This window comes from Ostrinia nubilalis, chromosome 16 (assembly GCF_963855985.1).
Source record: "Ostrinia nubilalis chromosome 16, ilOstNubi1.1, whole genome shotgun sequence".
NCBI lineage: Eukaryota > Metazoa > Arthropoda > Insecta > Lepidoptera > Crambidae > Ostrinia > Ostrinia nubilalis.
In genome coordinates this window covers 5329516-5348251 of record NC_087103.1, presented here as the reverse complement: position 1 = coordinate 5348251, position 18736 = coordinate 5329516, and the positions used below count along the sequence as shown (strand labels likewise).

At 34.5% G+C, this 18736-nt stretch overlaps 1 protein-coding gene across 1 annotated transcript in view; it reads left to right on the top strand.

The window, feature by feature from the left end:
* The window catches only part of LOC135079280 (actin-binding Rho-activating protein-like), a 53206-nt gene that overhangs the window by 4722 nt on the left and 29748 nt on the right, over nucleotides 1–18736 (top strand). The window contains exon 2 of the mRNA XM_063973899.1: nucleotides 7648–7784. Coding sequence (XP_063829969.1) covers nucleotides 7648–7784 — 137 coding nt within the window. The remainder of the gene's footprint in view (nucleotides 1–7647; nucleotides 7785–18736) is intronic.

Here is an 18736-nt window from a genome sequence, read left to right as displayed (position 1 = left end):
TTCCACAGCCATCTTCTGAATGTCAAACAATAGGTGTTAATCACGAGATTAATTGAGAACAAATGACAAATACCGCGAATACGCACCGCTACTGCCGCGCAACATGTTTCGATGCAAGTCGGCACGGGTTATCATACTCCAAATAAGGTAAAAATTTATTTCCGAGTGCTTTAGAGGCAAACAAACAAAACTAAGACCTATGCGTTACAAATTTAAAACTTTGAAAAATAAGGGACACCCTATTACCTATGTTCAAATTGTACAACCGTACCAGATTATCTGAGAAAAATATAATGTTTTGTTGTACCTATAAGCCATAGATGGCGTACTGAGTAAAAGCTATAATGATAGTAAAATTCGTTCAATATAGGGACCAATTTATTAGTTATCGTTTATATTTAGAAGTGAAATCCAATAATTCAATAAAATGCCGACCTTAAATTAAGAGAATTATCAAATACGATGCTATTTAATAAAAGCGATATAAGGAAATTCTTATCTGAGCTTTGACAAGATAATAAATTGAGGAAAATTTATAACCAAAATGGAATGTGACAAAAATAAAATTTTAGTATCAGCAAAATGAAATCAAATCCATCATTTCATTATACCATCTATTATTAGTCCAGTCAAATTAGACATAAACCCTGCAATAATTCGCATACAGCTGAAAATTGGTACGAATGTTCGGAGCACCATTATGAATTAACTGTGAAAAGTCCCCATCGATCCGACGTGTGCTAAAAAAAATATTCAAGGTCAAACTTAAAAAATACGGGTTTTTGAGATTTTCAGCCAAACGGTAAGTTTTATCACAAAAATATGTATGACAAGGTTTAAGACCATACAATTATCTATCAAAATTGTCTATACACTTTCTCCTAAGAGACAGCGTTTCTGAGATTCGATGATCCGAAGAGTCAAAAAAGTGTTTTCTTCATAACGGTCTTACACATAAATCCAATGTGATATCGCCTCGTGCCACGACTCAGCAATTTCAATTAACAATCTATACTTATAATAAATCTGTAGAGAGGTCAATTCTGTACATGAAATATATTTTCAAAATAACTATCAGGGGGTGATTAGTGATCGATACTGATGCCAAAAATGCAATTAGTAACATTTTTGTCTGTCTGTCTGTCTGTCTGTCTGTCCGTCTGTATGTTCCTTATAGAAACAAAAACTACTCCAAGGATTTTAACGAAACTTGGTACAATTATTTTTCATACTCCTGGGCAGGTTATAGTATACTTAGGAATTCCCGCGGGCACAGGAATTAGCGGGAAAATCCTTTTGTATGAAAAATCTAAACCGCTTAAGTTAGACGCTTGAAATTTGGCATGCAGGTACCTTAGTAAACTTAAAGCTTAGTTACAACAGGATATCGCAAAATTCCCACGGGAACGGGAGTTAGCGGGGAAAAACATTTGTATGAAAAAATCTAAACCGCGTAAGATAGATGAAGGGGGTAAAACGGGATCCACGCGTACGAAGTCGCGGGCGGCCGCTAGTCTTCAAATATAATGAAATAACATGATAAATAAATAGTCTTAATAATGTGTGATTAATGACAATCATTAGGTAGTTACCTATGTACCTATGTACCTATAATCTTACTAATATTATAAATGCGAAAGTTTGGATGTCTGGATGTTTGTTACTCTTTTACGCAAAAACTACTGAACGGATTTTTATGAAACTTTACAGTATTATTGTTTATAACATATACGAGTAGACTATAATCATTTATGACGATCTGTGACAAACTAAATTTCACGCGGGTGAAGCCGCGGGCAGATTTTATTATAAATGCAAAAGTAAGTATAAGGCGGTTATCACACTGCGCCGCGCTCCGCCGCGGAGCGCGGGGCGACAGATTTAATCATTGTATGCAAGTACCTCAGTTTGTATAGAAAACACGCGCGGCACTTCACACTGACAACGCGTCCGCGCGCGTGATTTTTTATATGAAAATCACGCGCTCCGCGGCGGAGCGCGGCGCAGTGTGATAACCGCCTAAGTTATTTGTTTGTTGTGTATTGAGTGAATTTTGTTTTTTATACAAATACACCTGTCTATAATGTGTGGGAGATTCCATTTAGGAAAATTCCATCATGAATAAGGTTAATGTTATGACGAGTAATAGGTTCATACTTTTTGTAACAAATCGAAAAATAATATTGACATATCAATAACTAGCAAAATAACATACTTATTTTTCTTTATTTATGGAAAAAGATACAGCTAAATATTATTCAACAACGGTTATATGGCAGATTTTATAAGGCTTGAAATCGAGATCTTAAATACATTTTAATTGTGAATATGCAAGTTTCAGCACCTTTAAGGCCCAGAACAGACGGTGAAACGCAACTGCAACGAAACTGATACTTTAAGATGAATCTGTTGAATGAAACTGAAACTGAAAGTTTCAAATTGGTCGCGTCATGTGTGGTTTCTCAACGGATGCTATGGCAGAAACTTAGATGCAACTCAAAAGTAACTAGCAGTTGCAGTTTCGTTGCAGTTGCGTTTCACCGTCTGTTCTGGGCCTAAATGGCTTCAAAAGTTACATGTCAAAAACCCAAAGCTCGTCTGTATACTTGTAGTATGTTTACTTTAGTTCTAGTACCTATACATAAAATATGTTAGTTCGTTCGTTCGTTTCAGCCGAAAGACGTCCACTGCTGGACAAAGGCCTCCCCCAAGGATTTCCACAAAGACTGGTCCTGCGCCGCTTGCATCCAGGTACCTCCCGCGACCTTCACCAGATCGTCGGTCCACCTAGTGGGAGGCCTGCCCGCGCTACGTCTTCCAGCTCGTGGTCGCCACTCAAGAACCTTCCTGCCCCAGCGGCCATCAGCTCTTCGAGCTATGTGCCCCGCCCACCGCCACTTGATTTTAGCGATTCTGCGGGCTATGTCAGTCACTCTGTTAGTATACTAAAATATGTTAGTATACTATTCTGAACATTATTTTGCACCAATTTTGTAGAGTCGCGACAACGGCAGGTGTTGGCAATCCATCAGATGCGAGTATATCTAGATTCATTTAATTAGGATACAAAAACTACGCACTGCAACGTGACATATTTACTCGTAGAAAACCGTATAAATTACGTGAGTCTTCGGTGATTCATCCGAGCGTATTATGACATTTTTATGAAGCGCAAATGCATCTAAAACGTTTTGGCAAATGGTGTTACGGGGCATTTGCCTTGTGCATTATCAGTTAGGTATTTCATAATATTATTTGTACAAATTCAATTTCGGTACACCTGAATCTGTGATAATGTAGCTCATTTGGTATGTTAATAAATGAAATGAATAGTAATTTTGGTTCAAGCATGCCATAATTACTGTTAATGAACTGAATACGAAAAACACAATTTATTATGTGCCGTTTATAATTTCAATCTGATCATTAAATACTCGTAAAATGGTCGTGGTAAGTATAATCAATTAGGTATAATTAATTATTTTATTTTCGAAATTATTTAAATTGGATAAATAATAAATCTCGAGACCTAGACCTTGGAAACCTTTCTTAAATGTTACAAAAATATCTCAATAATAAATACAATCAAACTTTCAAGTACCTACGTCAAACATCAAATGTTAGACCAAACAGAATTCGTACAAATAAACACCGTCTGACCTTAGGCGAACTACGTAAACACTCATTCATTGGCCAGAATGCTACAAGTTTCAAATTCAAAACAATACGGAAAATCTCTTGAATTTGATTCTTTCATGTTAAAACTCGACGTTAACGCGTTAGCAATTCGCAAAGTATGCGGCACAGCTGTTGTCTACATTTCTTTGTGAGACTAAAGATTTCTTGAAATAGACTTGTAAAAGTTTTTCGTACAATGTAATGCTCATTGAGTTGTCTTTTGATTAAAATTCGCAATAATTAAATTAATTTGATTCTTACTGGTATTGCCTGGTGGATTGCGTACCGACTATGTACAATGTTTAATACATAAGCGTTACGAGTACCTATAAATCCTTCTTAGAGTAATAGTGTACAATTTATCTCCGGGGTATGGGTGTAGTAAGGGTGATGTAAATTCAAATTACATACGTTTGTTATCTAATTATTATATCCGTTTCTTTTTTACTCCCTTACAAACCCCTGGTTAAATGTTGATAAGATTATCTTGCAACTCACGAAGGCGAGTGAGCTTTACCTGTGTGTGTACGTTAGGTACATGCACATAACGATAGTGTAATTAAAATGTGAATTCTATTTTGTTAATGAATGTAAATGACAATTACAGTAATAATTTTGCATGCCTAAATGTGGAAGATGGAGATACCTACTTGAAAAATTGTAACACCTTCTGATGTAAACCCATTTTCGCAAAATATAAGTATGATTTGATTTGATTTGATAATGTCTGTCAAAACATTTGAAAAACGAACAGTAGCGAGCCATCAATAACGCTCTACTAAGTAGGTACAAGCTCTTTAAGATGCTTGCATTTAGCACAATATGACGTAGTCTTACTTCAAAAGCTATTATTTAAAGATAATCTAAATGTGTATCCACTAACATCGTTTGTACTAACGCATTTTAAGACGAAAGAAATCAAAATCGTTTACCTATATCAAAGTCATTCATTCTTAATACGCATTTGCGTATTACATAATGTTAAATCGAACTATCAATTTGATGCTTCTTTGTATAACTATTATTACTTTCTTCAGTGATAAATTATTCTGAAGGTGAAAAATTATAATCCGTCCATTAGCACTATACGAGTAAGCCAGGTCTTTGTTACAAAACAACAAGGGCTATTTTCGTCCAGCCATATCCATACCCAATGCAGACGGGGCAAGACATAGTATTTTAAGATCTGTCTTCGAAAACACTGCCAACTTTTATTGATCTACTTTGATGTAGACAAAATCGTCCATACTATATTATAACGTGGCACAGGTCTTGAGCGGAAAAAAGTTGGAACGCTTTATTTAATTTTTTTGGTCATTGAATGGGTACTACCAAAATTCCCACTTTACAGGGTGGAAACGATAAAGTGATCTCACTTGATTATTTCTACACTATACAAGATATCATAAAACTAGTTACTGATCCTGAAAGTGCTTCATGAGATCTATCAAACGGTGTCAATAATAGGTTACAGAATAAACTGGATCCATCCGAAAATTTAATGTTTCCAGCTTCCATACATTTAGTACTGTAATGGCACCACATGCACAGCACATGTACAATGTATTACACTTAAAAACCTTCGTCTTGAATCACTCTATTTATTAAAAAAACACCGCATCAAAATCCGTTGCGTAGTTTTAAGGATCTAAGCCTACTTACATATAGGGACACAGACACGAAGCTACTTTTTTTAGTGATAATAATTACGATATAAAGCTGAAGAGTATGTTTGGTTGAGATTAATAATTTTGTTATGACTAAGCTGTCTGGTCTGGTCCATATACTCGTACGTAGATATCTATTTTGCTAATGGAAAATCCATCACGACATTATCCACCACATACTCTCAGCGCTAAAGCGAAACATAAATTATTTTGTCGGTGAAGATCAGGACTGTACTTACATAAAACAACGACGCGTGTTCAAATTTGCATCGATTCGAATCAATTTTGCTGATTGCAGATTTATTCGGATACGTTGGAGATGTTTCTTTGAGAAGCGACAATATTTAGATTATGTTGAGGACAGATAGACATAAAGATTCTTTTAAATCGAATGCTAAAGGAGATTGAGCTTTATTACTTAGTATTTTTTGTTTTATATGGAGATCAAGAAAAAACCTAATGATGCTGAGATTATTAACCGGCAGGTTTTTTACCGGCAATCAACAACTTGTATTTCATAGATTATTATGCAAGATAACTGTGTAAAAGTTTATCAGAAACCTAGCTAATAATTTACTAGCTTTAGCTACCTACTATCCGTTCGCGATAAGTTTGCCGCTGGCGATATAACGTCACTCGAAGGAATGCGTCTATAACTTTAGCAAACTAAATTGAAAATACTTTTTATTTATTAATATTGATAAAAATTGTGTATTTGCGTAAAATAAAACACTCAATTGCGTTTAATTACTAATTATTTGCGTTTAATCGCGGTTGGAGAAGGGGACGCGCATTCCACGGACCGGCAAACTTAGCGCGAACGGGTAGTACGCGTATGCAGAATGAGGGCTATCGTTTTAGCGCTCACCAGTTAGCGCCACTGCAGAGTAAGGTCCTGTCACTTGCTAGTAGCGAAGACAGTGGCACCAACTGGTGAGCGCTAAAGTGGTAAGAGGACTATCGCATTTGCACTCATCAAGATGGCGCCACTGTAGAGTAAGGTCATGTCAATCGCCAGGGGTGCCAACTGTTAAGTATAAAAACGATAGCCCTCATTGCAGATGCCACAATCAATGCCCGCGTGACAATACTGAGTGTTACTACGCTAATTGCATACATTGAGTGTTATTTTAAGCATTATTAATTTATGACACTAATTACATGAATCACACTCATCCTCGCTTTTCATCATCTTCAATAGCAATTGTAGTCCATACTAAATTAAACCTACGCAACGAGATTTGTATGCGTGATCAGTGTCACAATGGCACAGAAAATACTGCCCATCAGATTACATATATACTATAGATTACATATTGATCATCATCATTTCAGCCATATGACGTCCACTGCTGAGCATAGGCCTCCCCCAATTATAACAAATTATTTATTGTTGCAATATTATTCTTATTACTGCTGTTTAAGGCTCTACAGTAAAATTGGTTTTCATTCATTCTATATAATTTTTAGTCGTATATATTATCATCGTCCACAGCTTTGGTAGTGTAAGATACGAGTATAATAGCATCTAGGAACTTAGTAAAAAAAAGTGAAGGCGAATCTTGTGATTGTTTCACTGTCTAGAATCTTTGGTTGACTCATTATAGCGTATTTTATTGGACAGACATGCTAACACGTTGTGTGTAATTTAATGTTTTTTAATTTATTTCTTATTCCTCGAAGTAAACTATTTGGTACCAGAATCCTGAAATGATTTTATCAATTGCAGCTGAATAATTTACAGAATTCAATGTAGCACTGTAACAACGGAAAATTTTCATGCAATTTAAAAACTCATTATCAACGCACTGAAATTAATATGCCAAGTGGAATGGCCAAACAATTTATAAGCTGTGTTAAATAACACACAACGCAAATCGACCGAAATATAAAATATGTTGGCAAAAAAGAATGATTAGATTTTATAGGTACATTTCAATCGACGCCTTTTCGCTTCGTTGTAAAGATTTATGGGAAGCAAATTAGATATTCTTGTTTTTTTTTATCAACCTCACTATTGATATCTGCACTATCTAACTTAAACCGTAATTATAACGATAACCGGTGTATTTTTTGTATGGAGTTTGACAGATTTTTTAGGTTTGTAACATAGTTTAAGTAAGATGGTGCAACCCAGGGTAAGCAGTAAAAAATAGTGGGTTCATCAAAAAAGTCCATCGTTCGGCGAGGATCGAACTAGCGTTAGCAACTCAATGTCGTTATTATTAGGCTATCGCCACCTATATTATTTTGAAGAAAACTACATTACTCTCTACTATAATCCAGTTTTTTTTTGTTTCAGAGTTCATCGCTAACAGATTTAATTTCGGCGTTCGACACAAAAGCACAGACGCACAGCGACCTACAGAAAGTTACAGCCTTCAGCGGACACTTTGACAAAAACCACAAACCCACATTCTCAAAGGATGAGTATGGCAAGTAAGTAATATCTGATTGTATATTTAGAATGTCATAGGTACTTAGAATTATTCGACATAAGACCAAACTGTTGATGTACAGTCGACAGCAAGTCAACGTAAACACTGTGGTTTATTACGCTGTTGCGATAGGGGCGACTTTGCAACTAAAATGTATAGTCTGATGTGCTGACGACTGTATTTAGTTAAAAAAAATAGCAAGCACAAGTGCAGTGGGCCGACCGTCTGCCGTAGACGGACCATACCTATTTATCACAAAGATAAAAGTTGTGGATAGACAGAAGAAATTCTTGTTTTAGTAAAATTTTAGGCTCACCTTTGATATTGCCGAAATTTTCCGGCAAACTCAAGAGTGTTGTTCTAATTTAATAGCTACAAGTTCTCTCTATAGAGATGTTTTAATAAATTAAAGTTTTAACACAAAATAACAGAACACAAATTGCTTTTCTAAGCCAGAGCTTATTGTATTAAAATTTAATCATCGATAGTAATTTTTTTACAAAGTTATCATCAATATTAATTTATTAATCGAATTAAGAAAATGTGAACAATTTTAATATTTTATCAGCGATTGAAAATCAAAGCTGAAAATCGAGCAACAACATTACTCTAAGGTGTCAAAAAGCATTAAGAACACACAAACTTTTAATGGCATCCGTTAAACTTCTGATAACTTATAGTACTTACCTACTCAGGAAGGATAAGCTGCCCTTAACTGAAATTAAACTAAACTTTTCGGGATACTCTTTGATTGATGTTGTTTTGCGCCTGAATCGCATCAATATCGAAGCAAAGAAAATGCTTGTTGTATGGTAACTAGATAATAAAATACATACTTTATACATGACAATACATGGTCATGTAGGTAAAAAACATCGGGCTCATTACCCCTTGAACTGCGTGTTATCGTATTATTTTGAAATAAAATACTGTTAAGGTTACTAAAACCGTTCAATTTTAGTTGGTTTTTGTTTATTTCAAGAAAAGGTAGGTACTTACTAAATAATTTTGGCGCAGATTTAATAACCTGCGTAGGCCACATTATTATGAATAAATCATTACCAAATACAACTACTGTTAATATTCTTTCATAAGGTCTAAATTAGATATTAATCTAGAGATGCCCTAGATACCTAAAAATATCGATATTAGGTTTTTTTAACAAAAATATCGTAAAATATCAGTACTACTTGTATTCAAAAATTAATGATTGCAGCTCTAGAATTTAAATTCAATACTATATTTAAAGTTACTTAAATTAAGCGTATCAATTGAAAACATAGACAAGGTATTCACGGACAACTAAATATCGATATATTTATGATCAAATATCGATATTTGGTCAACAAACCTATCCTAATCTGAGCGTAGGTTTAGCCTAAAAACGTTTCGACTGATTGGGTCTGCCTATTTATTTTTATAGGTCTGACTTGTTTGGGCTTTTAAAGGCTTAACATTATTAAATCACGGCACGTGAAAGTAGTTACCACCTACGTATAAAATCGGTGATAGGGTCAGGATTCACGTTTAAGGCCATAGCACACCTAGCACACCAAAGGGAACAACACCGTATCGCCTTTCGCTGCGAGGCGAGGCGTTTATGTTTAGGTGCGGTTAAGTGTGCGTTGCAGTACTGAGTTTCATACAAAGAATCCTACTGACCGCCGCGAGTTGATACAGTTACGATCCGTTTCCGTTGATTACAAATTATACGACCCGTGAAAACCCCGGGATGTGGGAGCAAAATGAATCGTGTATCATACATTTAATTTTCTCACGCATGTGACATATTATGTCATGTATTTGCAATTTTCCACACTCTTCAAGTCCGACACGCATTTGGGCAATAATTACTGACACTATAGCAAGTTTAGTGTCCATCTAAGTTAACCGTATTATTTTCCAAGATTACCAGAGTGTATTGGCGCACACAAACAAACAATTTAAAATATTCCTCATTCCCATGGAGTGAATCTACTACATTATATTGGCATAGTGGTCGCCGGGCCCTGGTTTAGATGTGGTCATATGCAATCATATCATTCAAAATAAATTGGAACTAAAATATGCGGAATTAACTACCCAAATAAATATTTTCATGCATAACACACTTGCGGCTTGCAATGCAAATCTAAAATATGCAAATCGTATAAATCATTTTTTAAAACGCGACAGCAAACCATCAATAAATTATTTTAAGGCGTCATAACATTTCACAACGACCATTCATAAAAGATGAATAACTCACGTAAAAATTAGAATATGACCTCGATGCCAAGAAAATTGTGGAATTCCTTAGTGTTCTATGGAGCGCCGATTTTTCTCTTAAATCGTAATACGTAGGTAAAGATCATATTGGTTTAAGCCTGGTTTCCACCAAGGCGGAGCGGAGCAGAGAAGTTTTTTAAATAAATCAGATTTCATTATTTTTTCTCTTCTCCGCTCCGCACAGTTCCGCTCCGCTCCGCGCCGCCGCTGTCAAGTTCTTCCTGACCAATCTTAATATACCTAATCTACCTATGTGTAAAAATATCGGTATTTTGCAAGTTTTATTGTTTACTATCACGCTCTGTATGCTTACCGTGAGTTTACGTTACGTATGCTCGCTAGCGACTCCGTAATAAAATGATAAATGACAGATTGTACAGCGCCCTTAGCGGCTACTTTCAAGATCTATAATCTTCATAGATTTTTTGACGTACTCGCTAGCGAGCACACCTAACCTAAGCTCATAGTAAGCACACTGAATGTCACTGACTTGTTAAGTACATACAAACAAATAGAATGACGGCACGTGCCAGAATTTCATGGAATAAGGTGTATGTATCATTTAAATCTAAAAACCTGAGAATTTTATTTTGAAATTGAGAGGAACCAACAACCAAATAAAAATTCAACTTAATTTCAACTGAGAAGCAGAGTCAAATTTTTTCTGACCCACATGAACTGGGTCAATAATGACTGTGTTGAATTCATAAATAGGCCTAGGGTACACGCCGCGATAAGCTTTATCATGCCATTTTATCGATTAAACGGTATAAAATTTTCTCACAGAGAGCATTCTAGCCCTAGCCGGCTGGTAAAACTGTTTGTAACGGTACCTAATTTGCTGGATATCATTTACCCCTAATATAAAAACATTTTGTAGGTACCTACTTCAATTAAATCAGACAACAATCGTACAGACGATTACTTATCAAACTGAACACTATTTGGTAACATTATGTTATCGATTAAACATAATTAGTTCAGGTTTAACTACCATAAGTTTATTACGCAAACAATTCAGCATGCTTTTACTTCCTAAACTGGACTGGAATCTGCAAAATTGTTGGCGAGAACAAAATTTGGACGGTCCGTGGATGAGTTAATATTGATAAATGAACATTCCAGTTTAATCTTCAGTATTTTACGTTCATTAATTAATGCAGATTAATGTCGTAACATTCATTAAGTGCTTTATTAAATTTGCCAAATCATTTTTGTTTCACTGACTTAATGTTGGGTTAGCTCCTGGAAAGATTAGTTAGGAAAATACCAGGAATGGAAGGGACTAGCATCCATATTAATTCGTACATGAATCCCATCAGTCAGGTCTTCAAATATTTATTAGATTTCTCCTAAGAAATCCGCAGAAATCTATACATATTCAAACTGTATGTAACATACAAATTACAAATGAAGATGATTAACATGCTTATAGGATGAAAAGTTCTTACTTTTATTTTAATTTATATTTACATACGTAAAAAAAGTAATTTCAAAGTTATCTGTCTGTTTTTTTGTGGCGGTTATTTACGAAAAGCTACATACAAACGTGTAAAGTTGAAGCCAAGGCTATAATTGATTGGAATCAATCAATTATAGCCATTATAATTAAATCTTTACTATAGAGATAGTGATGATTGCATCAACATCTCTATAACCTATAGATTTGGTTAACTTAAAGTTTAGGCTATATCAAAGTTTCATCAGATCTTTTCTCAAAGTTTGACGTGAAATTACCTAAGTGTCAAACACTCATCACAAACTTGTTGAGTTTATTATTATTTACATACCTAGATTTATTTATGATTAATATCCACTCTGAATAACTTTCTAACTAGCTTTTGCCCGCGTCTTCACCCGCGTGAAATTTAGTTTGTCACAGATCGTCATAAATTATAGCCTATTATGTTATTCTGTGTTATAAACAATAATACTGTAAAGTTTCATCAAAATCCGTTCAGTAGTTTTTGCGTGAAAGAGTAACAAACATCCATCCAGACATCCAAACTTTCGCATTTATAACAACTGTCTACAGTATTTTTGCGCACGGGTTATGCATAGCTTATTTTTATTGCTTTAATACCTAGAAATAAGAATAACAACAAAAAATTGTTCTGAATTTGCTTTTATGTGTAAAAAATAGAAAAATTCATATCAAAGAATGTATGAAATATGGACATAGAGATGATTTCATTTGTTGCCAAATATTTTTTTTTCTTTCTTTCTTTTTTTTTCTAATTATTAAAATATACCAAACATCCATTCAAAATTCATTCTCACAAGAGAAGTTTTGAAATAGAGTCCAAATATTTATTAAAAATGAAAAGTTCTACTTTCCTGTCATGTTCCATAGAAGATTTTTTCAAAAAAACCTAACCCTATCATGCTTTCAGTATACTGGTCTTGGTTACGTCGTCTCTCAAATCCCACTATATTTTTTATGGAAGCGTGCCCCTTGTTCTTGCGAATAAACCCCCATAATTATCTATAGATGTATCCCAATGAGAATTTGACGTGCATCTTTAGAGACATTTTACTATGAAGATGGAAAATTCAAATCGCTATAACTTCTTAAAAAGCAAATATTTTAGATTTGTAATCGCACTTTTTTTATATAAATTTGCTTAAATAATCAGAATATAATAAGTAAAATCCATGCGCAAAAAAAAATTATTTTTTTGTTGACCGGTGTAATATTAGTTAGGATTATTGTTAAACTAATACCTACTAGTACAACAGTAGGTAATTAAAGTACCTACAAGTCCTACAACTAATAACATTGATCTCGTCATTATGAGAGTCTAGTTTGTCTTACTGCCCACTGCCCACGTATTTATGTTAAACTAGCTGTGCCCGCGACTTCGTACGCGTGAAAACCCGTTTTCGCAACATTTTTCATTTTTGCTCTGCACTTATTACTCGTAGCGTGATGGTATAGCCTATAGCCTTCTTCGAAAAATGAGCTATCTAACACTAAAAGAATTTTTCAAATCGGACCGGTAGTTCCTGAGATTAGCGCGTTCAAGTAAACAAACAAACAAACTCTTCAGTTTTATAATATTAGTATAGATGAGTAGATTACTGAATCGTTATTACTTTGGGATAATGATAATATCCGTTCTACGAGCTATGTGTCCCGCCCACTACTACTTGAATTTGGCAATTATGGTATGTTTACTTTAGCTTTTCTGCGAATGTCGAGTGGCGACCACGCAGTTAAGAGAAAAGTAGGCAGGTATCCCATTCGTTGATTGGGTGACCTGTCGGGCTAGGATGCGCATTGTGATAAAATATTATCGATGGCGAGACGACAAATGTATGGGTTTAGATAATCTAAACAAAACTTGAAATTATACTCTACATAAACGGAAACTTCTTGGTGTAAGAACAAACACTACTAACTGATTAACCAAAGCAATGGCAACATAGTGTGCTCCACTGTTCCATATTATTTTAATTATAAAAAAATACAATAAAAATGTTTTATCAAAAAAAAAAAAAACATACTCAAAGAACCCACTGTCACCTCACGACAAATGAGAAAGGGTCTGCCATGAAACTTCAGTGCATCATTTTCCTTGTGGCGTTATTCTGAATATTATACGATATTCTACTAAAACGAAACGGAAACAGGTGGCTTGACCTAATAAATCACTTATTTAATAATAATAATCCACACCTTGAAGGGTTTTTCCAGGAAAAACCCTTGATATAACATTCTTCGTCGTACGAACTTAGTAATTTGCCAGAAAGTTGGGTCACGGTATCTTTAAAACTCGGGCTATTTATAACTTTTGTTTCTTTTTTCAAACATGAATTCCTAAATTTGCAAAGGGTAAGCCCATAATTTAATTTTTACTAAGCCTGTTTTGAAAAAGTTTCTGAGACAAGAAAAACAGCAATATACAAAGAACTTAGAAAGTTGTTTCGATTGTGGCTTTATTGAGTGAGTAGGAGTACTCCTGTGAATAAATAAATATATTTTTCATCTATCATGCCAATAAATGATCATTAAATAATTAACATTCAGGTTCAATACACTTACCCTTACTAATAAAACTTACACGCTCGTTGAACAGTGTTTTAAGGTGACGTTTAGTATGGAAATGTCATTTTAAAACAGTATTCAACAACTGTGTAACTTTTTATTAGTAAGGGGGTTAATGTTTCCCTAAGATAGGTAAATGTACGTATAGTCAGCGTCAAGTTCATGACACCTAAAGAAGCCCAAAAGTTCGCAACACGTGTCCTTTTATTACAATGGGAATAAGGTTGTTTTGTCCACTAAGTATGGGTATCACGAATTTTATTTGACGCTGGCTGTACATTCTTTGAGTTCTAAAGTAACAAGCCAAGTTAACGCTTAACTTATTCTGTCGTACCAAATTCATTTCCAATTAGGACTTTATATGAAAGTGATTTTATTTTTGACGTGACGATGCGATGAGGAATGGCCGTAAGGTGAATGTTTCGTTCGTTCACCTTATGGTACAGTTCAGAACATACCTACATATTTTTTCCGTATTGGCTAACATTAGGGTTAATAACTCATCATCACCCTATATATGTATATTCACTACTATATGTATTTATTACATATGCCTATACATATAGTCGTTACATCTTTGATTAAATAATGTCTTAAATCCTCTTCAGGTTTGTCCAGTATAACAGATAGACACCAAGAATGGCGACCTAATGACACGCGTACTATTTGATGGCACGCGCCACAATATTTAGGGCACGCAACTAATCGCAAAAATTACTATAAAATAAATGATAAATAACCTCGTAAGACCGAAGAGTAAATTTTGTCGACTTCTAAGTATCGCCGAATGTGCTTTCAGAAGAACGAATAATTTGTAGTAGTAAACGCCGAGCACTTCGAGTAAAAAAATTTCTATGTTAGAGATTTTCTTTTGCATTCATATTTTCAGGGGCCCTATATAATAGTGCATAGAGCTTATTTTAGGTGAAAAATAATAAAAAAAAGTTTTCTCTTAAAAGAACATTCGGTATTACAGACTATAAAAAGGAAAAGTAGATAAATTGTATTTTATACTTTAAAGTAAAACATAAATGTAACCTTCTTAATAAATTAATACTACATAAAGATACAATAATGATATTAATAAATGTAACTGAAAAGGAACAACGGTTTTAATTTTATTTAATGTTTCATAATTAGTACTTTTAAAAGTACTATCGGTTTTATAACATACACTAATGATAGTTTAGAATGTACAAGAAGTAAAGTGAATATTCATGTTAATTATAATATTTACTAAACTAAAAATCAGAACATTCTCATGGTAAATTTTCTCAATCATATCATAATTTTAAAAGTCCAATACTCAATCCCATCTCAATAGGAAAAATATATAAAAAAAAAACTTTCTCCATCAAGACCGAATGTTCCTTGCAAAGAACTATTATTATCAAACGAAAAAAAATCTTACAAAACTACTTCAAATTGAGAAAAAAATTTTTTTGCTTTTTTAGCTGTATTTTAACTTAAATTATACTGGTCAGTTTTGCAATTAAACTACGTTTACGCGAAGAAAAAAAATTAATGGCACATCATGTCTTCTCGGACGAACCACCTTGTCAAAGAAAAATGATAATTTGACAGTGACATTTTGTTTTTTTTATATTATTAATTTCGGATATCTGATTTTGAATACTTTAAGCCATAGACTATCACTCTTTTTTTCGATAGGCGCGAATTTTTGAACTTAAATTTATCGCTAAAGTTTTAGTTCCTCCGAAGGCACATCCGGCGATACTTCGAAATCACCTCCGAAAATGTCTCGGCGTTACTGACTACAAAGTTTCAGTTCCTTCTGAGGCACATCCGGGCTTACGAGGATAATGTTTTTTGAAAAAGGGCTATCATAAAATTACCTTTATCAGTTAGGCGGTTATCACGGTACGCGGGACGACAGATTTAATCATTGTATGCAAGTACCTCAGTTTGTATAGAAAACACACGCGGCACAACACACTGACAACGCGTCTGCGCGCGGGATTTTTTATATGAAATCACGCGCTCCGAAGAGGAGCGCGGCGCAGTGTGATAACTGCCTTAGTGCCACTGTAGAGTAAGGCCCTGTCATCGCTCGCCAGTGGCGCCTCTTTTACAATACCCTTCATTGATAGCATTAGGTCTTTAAGACCCATAGATTCCGAGATTTCCCACAAATTCGAGAACGTTCCTCAATAGAAATTAATTCTGCGGGTTTTGCGGCATACCTGCTGTCCTTTACCCTAAATACCTACTGTAACGCGGCAACGCTATTTTATAACGTTTATAACGTTATCGCGCGCGAACAACGCAACGTTCTCGGGCACTTCACGCATTAGCGCCTTCACGCCGCAGATCGCTTGAGAGGGTTTCAATAAATGAATATTGTGAAACACGACTAAACTACTAATTTTAACCACTGTTTCTAATGTAATATGAGCCAGTCGTAAGAAGAGGCAGCAAAATGTAACTTTATAATAATTAATAGAAAACACCGTCCAGTTAATGAAAATGTACCTGTCCCGTCATCAATCATCATCATCATAGGACCTCTACTGCTGAATATAGACTTCACCCAATGTTTTCCATAATGACCGGTTGTTAGCAGCCTGCATTATAATGTTGTCAGTCCACCTTGTGAATGTCGGGTCCCGTCATCAATAGGAAAGCTACTAAAATGACCTGGTAAAGTCTATCTTACCATGATAGTCTAAACCATCCTGTCTAGACGTTCCTAGACACGTAGATTTGTCAAAAAATAATGAGGAGAATCTACCCTAAATGAAAAGTCAAGACAAAGGGGAAAAGGATAATTTTATTCCGTGATACAAATTCCCGTTCCCAAATCGGACTTTTTGACAAATAATGAGCTACGCTTTCTTTGTTAGACTTTTTGTAATTTCGCAAAGGTATCACTACCAACTGTAGGTAAATTGATTTTGACGTTTATATTTCATCTTACTATACTATTGAAAGAGTATACTCCGCCTCGAGGTCCCATTACATCTTACTTAGGCTGAGTTGCACCACCTAACTTTGACCGTAACTTTAACGATAACCGGTGTTTTTTGTATGGAGTCTGATAGATTTTTAACGTTTGTCAAAGTTAAAGTAAGGTGGTGCAACCCAGCCTTAGTTCTGAAAACACGCATTTGATAGATTTTGCCAATATAAAGCTGAAATAAGGTTCTATATTGGCTCACATAAAATTCTAAATCCTATTCTTTGTCTTACTACCGATTTGTGTTCATAATAATCTCTCTTCATAATTTTATTTTTCATACTTTTTTTATTCATACATTTTTATTACTACCATCGGAGCTCATAACAGTTAGTAATCATAATTTTTTTATCAATACTGTTACTACCAAGAACCATTTAAAATACATAATTTTTATTTTCAGATCTTTTTTCTTCATAACATTCATTGATCATATTGTTTTAAAATGTTGTTACTAAGAACATTCTTCAACTCATAATGTTGTTGTTCAGAATAATTTACTTTATAACCGACATACTGGTATCTTTAAAAAAATCATATATAATTTAATAGAGTAGATAAGCATGCAGAGCATGCAGCATGCATTGGTATCTCCTCGTCTCCGGCGCTGCGGGATGTGCAGCCCTTCCGCCCTTGCGTAACGAGGCTCAGGCACCCACGCTTGCTTCCGCAGCTTCGGCTTTTTGGATCACCATCCAGCCTCAGCCGCTCCAGCTCACCCGGGCGCCTGAGCCTCGTTACAGCGGGCGAGGGCTGCCCTCCCTCCGCGCCTCCGGCTTTTAAATTACACTCTAGGGGTAGGGCAGACAAGACTACGTGGAGTCGGTTTTGCAGCGATTCGTTTCTGTCACGTTAGTTTTGTGGCACAAAATATTGCCTGTTTTGTACCATTTCAAATTAATTTAATGTTAAAATACGATTTAATACGAATATAGACATCATGATTTTCAATAACATGGATAAATACACTTATGAGTAATAAATTTATGAAAACAAATATTAGGATACATCACATTTATGAATATTATAGTTATTTATTAGAATGATTATGAGTTTCGATCATTAGTACAGAAAAATATATGAAAACAAATATTAGTAAAAACTAAGTGTATGATTAGTGATATTATGAATATCAATGATTATGTTTTTAAATATGTAGGTTTTAAATTTTTTATGAAGAATGATCATTATGGTATCAAATTGTATGAGAAATATTTTCGGACCTCCAATGATAGGAATTGAAAAGTTATGTAAGAAAATGCGCTACCCTGAAATAAATATAAAACAAGCTGACTAACATTGAAATCAAATTATTTATATACCTAGAGATGTTTTCTTTCAATTTTGAGTAGAATATTGATGATATTATTAAAACATCTAAAGGAAAAATGATTGCCATTATTAGGTGCTAACACATCATAGTTATTCGACAATAACTCTGTCGAAGTAGAGGTTCCCTAAATCATAACAAACTTAATAGATAAGTCAGAACAATCGTAGTTCACGTATAATAGTGTATGTATTATTATTAACCCACTAACATACTATATTTCCCAAAGGCATCATATCGACTCATTTTCTTTTGAAGCCCACCACTAGATTCTCTACTTCAAGATTACATTTCTTTTGAAGAAAGCAAATCCCAGAGCTTCAAAGCATT